Source organism: Sinocyclocheilus rhinocerous, unplaced genomic scaffold, assembly GCF_001515625.1.
Source record: "Sinocyclocheilus rhinocerous isolate Xijiao unplaced genomic scaffold, SAMN03320098_v1.1 scaffold1041, whole genome shotgun sequence".
NCBI lineage: Eukaryota > Metazoa > Chordata > Actinopteri > Cypriniformes > Cyprinidae > Sinocyclocheilus > Sinocyclocheilus rhinocerous.
The window spans coordinates 1-8602 of NW_015637595.1; the positions used below are offsets into that span (position 1 = coordinate 1).

The 8602-nt window shown below is 32.9% G+C and overlaps 1 protein-coding gene across 1 annotated transcript in view; it reads left to right on the forward strand.

The window, feature by feature from the left end:
- Positions 1 to 4063: 4063 nt before the first annotated feature.
- LOC107749232 (SH3 domain-containing RING finger protein 3-like) overlaps positions 4064 to 8602 on the forward strand; it is a 62953-nt gene continuing 58414 nt past the window's right edge. The window contains exon 1 of the mRNA XM_016564326.1: positions 4064 to 4162. Within this exon, the coding sequence (XP_016419812.1) occupies positions 4064 to 4162 (99 nt within the window). The remainder of the gene's footprint in view (positions 4163 to 8602) is intronic.

Here is an 8602-nt window from a genome sequence, read left to right on the forward strand (position 1 = left end):
ACACAAAATATTGACACTTTGGGCCCAATTTGGACATTTTCACTGTACTCGGTGTACTCACTTTTGTGGCCAGCGGTTTAGACATTAATGGCTGTGTGTTGAGTTATTTTGAGGGGACAGCAAATTTACACTGTTATACAAGCTGTACACTCACTACTTTACATTGTAGCAAAGTGTCATTTCTTCAGTGTTGTCACATGAAAAGATATAATAAAATATTTACAAAAATGTGAGGGGTGTACTCACTTCTGTAAGATACTGTATATGATATAATTATGATATAATTATTTTGTTTTATTTTAAATATAAAATAAAATAAAAATATTAACAATAATTAATTATATTTAACTATGATAGAAAACCTAAAGAGCAATATAAAATGCTGGCGGACCCTACCTCTATCAATGATGGGGCGTGTGAACGCTATTAAGATGGTGGCATTGCCCAGATTCTTGTATCTTTTTCAGAACTTATCAATATATTTGCCAAGCCAAGGTCATTGGGGGGTTTAGGTCTACCAAATTTTCAGCACTACTACTGGGCTGCCAATTGTAGAGCCTTAAATTACTGGTATGACCCACACCCCGATAGTTTCTCAGATGATCTTCCTTCATGGCTTGTGATTGAACGGGGTTCTTCAAACTCGTCTCTCTCCTCATTGCTATTTGCAGCCCCAGAGACATCTAAAGATTATTCAAGGGTCAAACTAAACACTTTCTATTCTACTATTTCCCCTCTCTGCAATAAGTGCGAATCTGCAGAGGGCTCTCTTGGTCATCTTTTTTGGGCATGCCCAAAACTCTGTGAATTTTGGTCAGAAGTTTTTCAATTTCTCTCTGATGCTTATGCATGTGAGCTTCCTTTAGATCCTGCGACTGCTGTTCTTGGCTGGTCAGCTTCCTTGCAGCGTCTTAGCCATGCTTTCCGACTGCCTATACAGTATGGTATGATGATTGCAAAAAAATCTATTCTTTGCGTGTGGAAGAAAAAGTCGAAGCCACTATTCAAAACTTGGTTGTCAGAACTCTCCTCCACCCTGCATGTGGAAAGACTTAGATATAGTATTTCTGGAAATATAGATCAGTTTGATGCTTCCTGGAGGCCTCTTTTCAATCACCTGTTAAAAACTTCTAATAACGGCGATACTATCTGAAATTTAATTTTCTATTCTTGTAATTGCTATTTTCTTTAATTTCCGTGTCAATCTTAATATGCTCAGATTTTTTCTCTCTAAATTTAATTTCAATATTTGACTTTTTCTTTTCCTCAATTATTTGTCAAAATTAGCGACAATGTTGACACTGTTGCAAATCTATTCGCTCTCTGTTACTATGGTCATTTTCCTTAAGTAATGCCCTTGTGAGGTAAAAAGGCCTAGGTTGTTACCTATTATTATTATTATTATTTTATAATTGTTATTATTACAATATTATTTCACCTTGTCTATGATGTCATATTGTGCAAAAAGTTGCTTTGAACCCCTTTACCTTTACTTGGGGATGTGTTTATCTGCTAAATTGAATTTAATTGAAGGAGGTTTTTTTCTTTCCCTTCTTGTTTGTGTAGTTGTGTTTTGTCCTGTCTTGTGATTGTACTGTTTATGTGTCTGAAAATTCAAAAATACCACAATAAATATAATACACAAAAAAAACAATAATAAAATATTTTAATATATTTTATTTTATTTAAAATATATTTTTAAATAATTATGTACGTTTTTATTATTTGTATCATTTTTTAAAATTTATAATCTTTTAAATTTTTATATTTGTTGAAATAATTAAAGTTATGACTGTATGTCATTGTGAGTCCAACACATGTAGGTTTCCCATATTAGCTGTGATATTTAACATGGCATGAGGGCAGAACTAAAGCAGGTGCGTCTAATGAGAGTGCCATGAATAAACCAACAGCATCTGATCTTTCGGAGGAACATGAGCAGTGACAGACCACGGGAGAAATATGTGTGCATGAGACATACTGACGCTGTTTTCTTCGTGAGTTTATAGAAACATACAGTGATCGGTGTCATCTGACTAAGCCCCTACTTTTAACAATGAATCAATAAAATGTCTGTAAATGAAGCCACACTGATTTTTAGCCATTATTTTTTTTATTTTATTGTCTTCAAATGTTGTGATTGTAATTATTTTGTCAGTATTTATGTCTTTAAAAAAACTAAAAAACTTAGATTTTGTTTTCATTTTGACATAAAGGAATATTTTCCGTTCAAGTTGTCTAGTTTATGTTCAGCTCAATTAATCAGTTTAACTAAAAATCTGGCTAAAAACCATCGTGGCTGTATATTTTTTATTTTAATCAGTGAATTATGTTTTAAGTTTTTGTCCAAATAATATCTTTGTGCATTTATCATAAATTGAAAATGTTTTTAAGCAGTCCTGTATGAGATACTAAATTCTCTTAAAACTAGTCTTATCATTTTACACAGTTATTCTTCTTAAGTACATTTATCTTCTTTTAAGGATGTTTGGATATATAAAAAAAAGCATAAATACGGATTTCTCCACTTTCAGAAGGACATTACTCTCACAACACTTGAAGATAACACTTACGATTAGTGGTTAAAAATCAATGTGGCTGTGTAGTTTTGATTTCAATCAGTGAATTATGGTCATAGTTTTTCATCCAAATAATATCTCTGTGCATTCATCGTAAGCTGAAGATGTTTTGAAGCAACCGCAGACAGCCGTGTCCCGTCTGAGCTTCTCCAGTCTGCTGGCGTCGCTCCGAGGATTTCCATAACACTAACACAACATCCGTCTTGGACGGCAATCCAAAACAAATTTATGCAAGAGTGCGACTGTTTCTCAGCCCATAATCCAAAACCAGTTTCTGTTGCGGTGGGAAGCAGAGCGAAACTGCCAAGAAATGCAGCCAGAGCCAGAGTGTCATGAGATCAGCGGCACTGGCTTGTGTTTATGTGTAACGAGACGACAGCGGAACGATTAGAGCAGGGGTTTTCAACCTTTTAGGACATGCGCCCCCCCAAGTTTGTCTAATTTGACACATAGATGTGTTTTGGAAAGGCTGTGCAAATTTTGTTACGGTCATATAGACTCCCCCATTGACCCTCATTGGTTTCTATACATATATTCTATATTATATAACACTTTAAAAAACATTAACATATCAAGTGAAATTCAGAAAGCCTTAATTGTTGTTTGTCACAGAATAAAATATGAAATACACAAGAACTTATGTAATTTAAGACTTAAAGTTATTCAAAATTGAGACTCATTTTCTGAATCATTCAAAGAAAATTCACAGTCAAAAAAATGTCAAATGTTTTTTTGGGTTATTTTCAGTGTTATTTTAGTATCACTGAGATACTATTATAGTGTTTCTTAATAATTTGAATTAGGTTTTATTTTCATATTTTCTGCTTTCATGTTAATTTTTGGTTAAAATGTAACTAATGTTTTGTGTTTTTTTGTGTGAAATATTTTATTTCAGTTTCAGATATTTTACTATATCAATTAAAACTAAATGAAAATGAGAAATGTTGCCTTGGAAACTAGCTGAAATAAAGTATTTTTTAAAAATGTATTTTATTTAATAACACAACTATAATAACCCTGCTACATGACAAAATCATGACTAAACTAAAATAAATAAATAAATAGTGTTGTAAATAAAAATAAAAAGTGTTGATGCAGCTAATTTTGGACATAAAATTAAATAGGTCAAAATCACCCCAACAGAGTAGAAATAACAATAAAAATAGGGAATTATTACGTTTTTCTCACATATTTGACATTTTAAGTCTCAGAGAAGCTACAATAGAGGTTTTCTGTTTTTACATGAATCTTTAGTTTTTTTTCATAGTGCCGATTTCCCCAAACTGCATGTAAACCAATGTGAGTCAGTTTGACCCGCGGCACAGAAGTTAAAGCCAGTGTATGAACCCAGCAGTAGTGTTTTTAGAGGCAGGAGTCAGAAGTGAGTGTTTGTTTTGCTTGTGTTTGCACACTGGAGTGTTTGTGTGCTTGTTCTTGTGTGTTTCTCGCTCAACCGAACCCAGATTCAGTGACACCCATGAATAATGGAGCAGCCAGCTGGTGCTTCTCTCAGGAGAGCCGTCGACTGCAGCGCTCGCCGGAGACACAGTGGATCTGTCAAACGCATGAGACGCAGTGGATGGGTCAATATGCGTTCACTTCTGAATCACTGTCTGCTGATTAAACAAGCAGAGCTTGTGTGTTAAATTTAAAGTTCATGTGCATATAAAATGCATTTGGATTACACAGTTTTAACAAACAAATAAGCTTAATGTGATGCATATTTGTCAGTCATACAGAAATGAAACAGGTGCATGGGAATTTTATATGCAATTTAAATCCATAAATCTTGCAGTACGTTTGACTGGGTTTTTATGGTCAGACTGGTTAGAATGAGGATGATATTTGTGAGAAGGTCAGGTTGTATAGCCACTGAGATGCTGGTGAGGTTTGCTTTGTTAACTGCCTTCTGCTTTATTAACCCAAACCGCCTGTAAACGGAAAGAAACATGAATGTTTATTTGCACACCATCAGATTTAATGATGTAAAGCAATAAACCTCAGCGCTGGACCTGAAAGCCATCGGAGTCAGTGTAAATGAAGTCATTAAACACTGATTAAAAAAAACTTTGTGAAAAATATTTCACTCAGAAACTGATAGTAAATTTCACAAACAAATACAATGAAATAGCAAATAATGCATTTAAATAAAACATGAAATTTCGAAGAAATTTTGAAAGACTGAAATAGTATTTTCTTGTTAGAAAATGAGAGGTGAGACTTTATTTTTGATCAAGAATTAAGAAATTGTAGTAAGTATACATAGAGGTAAATATTGCTTTTTATTACTATTGCAGTATATATGTGCACAAAATTTATTTATTTATTTATTTTTTTAAATCAGGAATTTGGCAGATTTTTAGTAAGAATGCGTCTAGGTAACTATTGCTTTTTATTGCTATTACAGTATGTGTTTACAGAATTATTCAAAATCATTCTATTTTTATGTGTTTAATTTTTTTTTTGATTTTTAACGATTGTTTTAGTGATTTCAGCAATTAAAAATCTTAACAATAATTCTCCTTTTTAGTTTTTTTAATGATTTTTGATCATAAATAAAAAATATATTAAGAATACATCTACATAAATTCTGTGTTTCATTGCTATTACTGTGCATAAGATTTTTCTTTTTTTAGTGATTAAAAATTGGAATATAAACTAGGTAAATATTACTTTTTATTACTATTGCTGTACATGTGTGCACAAAATAAATTTTAAAAAATCATTCAATCAACCTTTTTTAGTATGGGAAAATATGCCTTAATTTGTTACTTTTAATTAGATTTAATTAGATTAATTAGATGTCTTCTGGCTTTTTGTTGAATATTAATTTGAACCTATTTCACATTGAATAGGCAATGAGAAGATGTGAAACACTGTAAAGTTGTTATTTTGGCTGTATGATTGAGCTCTATTCCCAGCAGAACTAAGTGTTAGCACATCTTCTGGCTCAGTCTGACAGTCATAAGTCACTTTAGTGTGTCTCAAAATCTAACGCTGATGCGTCTCTCTCTCTCTCATTCCTCGAGGAACACATTTCTCATTTCATCTGATCACTGCCAGAATAACACCCAGTTTGGACTGGTGCAGGTTTAATAGTTTGAGCAGAAGTCCTTCTCAGTGCTCAGATCTCTAGATCACTGGTTCTCAACTGGTTTTACTTCAAAACTCAAGTAGCGACCAACATCTGAATGACTGACCATGTCCAAGTTTCATAATTCACAGATTAATTTGTGCTGAAATACTGTATGTGGAACTTTAAGTTAAAATGTTTTTCATGTACTGGTCAGTTTTGAGATTTTGGTCTATTTTGCTTTTATAACATGTCTTCTTTTAGACTAGTGAAAAGAAAACATCCAAAATACACATTTAAGTGTTTATTATATTGCACTTTATCTATTTGCATCTGTAGATATCAATTCCAATCCATATCTTTAAAGGCCGTTTTCTCAAAATGAGTTTTATCTCCACTTCAGCTGCACTTACATACATCAAATTTTACAGCTTTATTTCAATCTATATCCTGAAGGTTTTTATAGAAGGGTTTGTTAATATCATTCACCTGCTTTTATTATTACACTTTATCTACTTGCATCTGCAGATTTCATGCCGTTTTCTCAAAATGAGTTTGTTTCTCCACTTTAGCAGTACTTACATACACCAAAACTTAGAGTTCTATTCCCATCTATATTCTGAAGGTTTTTATAGAAGGGTTTGTTGATATCATTAACATTGATTTTATTATTGCACTTTATCTATTTGTGTCTGTAGATTTCAGTTCCAATGCATATCTTTAAAGAGTTTTTCTCCATTTCAGCAGCACTTACAAATACCCAATTTAAAAATGTTATTCTTATCTGTATTCTGTATTTACTGAGGGGTTTGTTCATATATCATTCCCTTGGTTTTATTATTGCACTTTATCTATTTGCATCTGTAGATTTAATTCATGGTACATATCTTTAAAGGGGTCATATAATGCTATATGCACTTTTACAAGTTGTTTGAACTGAAATGTGTGTTGGCAGTGTGTACACACACACCCTAAAATAATAAAAATCCAGTACACAACCACCCTATGATGATAAAAATCCACCCAGTGTTTTTTTTTTTAATCTGGTTAAATGTTTTCCCCTTTCTCAAATCGAGCCGATCTCAGATGCCTGTCTGTGTGACGTCACACAGACAGGCCCCTCCCACGACAGTTTGATTGACAGTAGTGTTTCATCACAGACTGGACTGGTGTCTTACCTTAGACCCGCCCTGATTGAGCTGTCATCAGTCCGCCATTGTTTCACCGCCGGAGCAGATGTAGACAAGAATGACTCCTAAGCGATTGAGGTCTTCTGTTGTTGGATGTAATAATGAACATAGCAGTCGTCATTTACTCCCAACATCTGAGCCGCTGAAGACGCAGTGGATTATGTTCGTTTCTGAAGGGAATGCGCCCCCCATCTATATAAATGCGTCTATGTTCGCACAAATCATTCGTGATCCAGCCTCACCTACAGAAGAAGTAAGTGTAATGTTTTTTTAACGAATCTTTGCAAATCGCCTTTCCTAATAATGTGCTAATTAGCAAGTTTCAGGATGAATGCAGCTAAAGTAAACAGTCTCTCTGAGAGCGGCTCGGAAGAGAGGGGCGGGGGCAGCCGAGCTCATTAACATTTAAAGGAAAATGCTACAAAAACGGCTTGATCTGAAAAGAGCTGTTTTTGACAGGGTAAAAAAGGTGTTTTTTTTACACTACCATTGAGAAATTTTAACCAAACTATGTTACAGACTTTTCATTAAGACCCTAAAGAATCATATCAACTTGTGGAAAATGGGCATCCTATGACCCCTTTAAAGGTCATTTTCTCAAAATAAGTTTGTTTCTCCACTTCAGCAGCACTTACATCCACAAAACTTAGCAGATGTATTCCTATCTATATTCTGAAGGTTTTTACTGAGGGGTTTGTTCATTTCATTCACACTGATTTATATAATTTTATGATTTATGAAGTGATAAAAAGAGAAACAAAAAATCCCCTATGGATTTTTAACTAAATTTAATAACTAAATTTAAAATAATTTTTAACCTGGCTTCATCAGATTTTTGTTCTGGAAATGTATGCGAATTAGTGCACATTTTGCATATTTAAATCTAACATTTTAGAAAACTTGTGATACAAAATAATTATCTTAATATACTGTGATTAATTAAAACTGTGGAAGTGTGGTGATATCTATAAGTTAATATTTGTACCTTATTCACCTTCGTCTTGCCTTTAATGTTAATAAGTCTGTTTATTTTACTGTCCTAACATGCATGATTTTATTATTTACTGCATGTTATTATTTGTGTTTAGCACAGAACTTTTGGATTGTGACATTGCTACTGATCTAGAAGCATTGGCATTGCTGTCTGGGCAGGTTTATAGACAGGTTCTCAGTGTAATTGTGAACATTATCGTCACAGAACATCTACTCATCATCTGACCTTCTGTGTTACAACATGTTGGCTTGAACAAGAAGAATGGGCTCCATTTGTGCGCTCTTTGTGTGGGATGGCTGGTCAATCCTCTCCGTTATGTTGGAAGTGACAGGTTATCGATTCACCTGGAAGCCACCGCTGGAGACTGAAGGATGTTTCCGTGCCTCAGAACTTCAGAAAGCAAAGAAAAACAAAAGCAGATCCTTCAGTGCAGTAACAGCAGTCAGTGTTGTAGAATAAGGCTTTAAATGTTGTTAAAAGTTGATGTTTTTAAAAGCATAACCATACAATTAAAAATAAAAGAGTATATATAACTATATTTATAAATACATCAAATATATAAATAATGTAATATAATTAAATATAAAAATGAAAAATGTTGGAGCATAACAATTTAAAAAAAATTATTTTCACATATAAATATATAGAAATAATATAATATAAATATTAATAAGTATAAATAATATATAGAAATAAGTATATAAAACTATATTTAATAATAAATAAATATAAAAAAATATTTTTTATTATTATAAAAAAACTATAT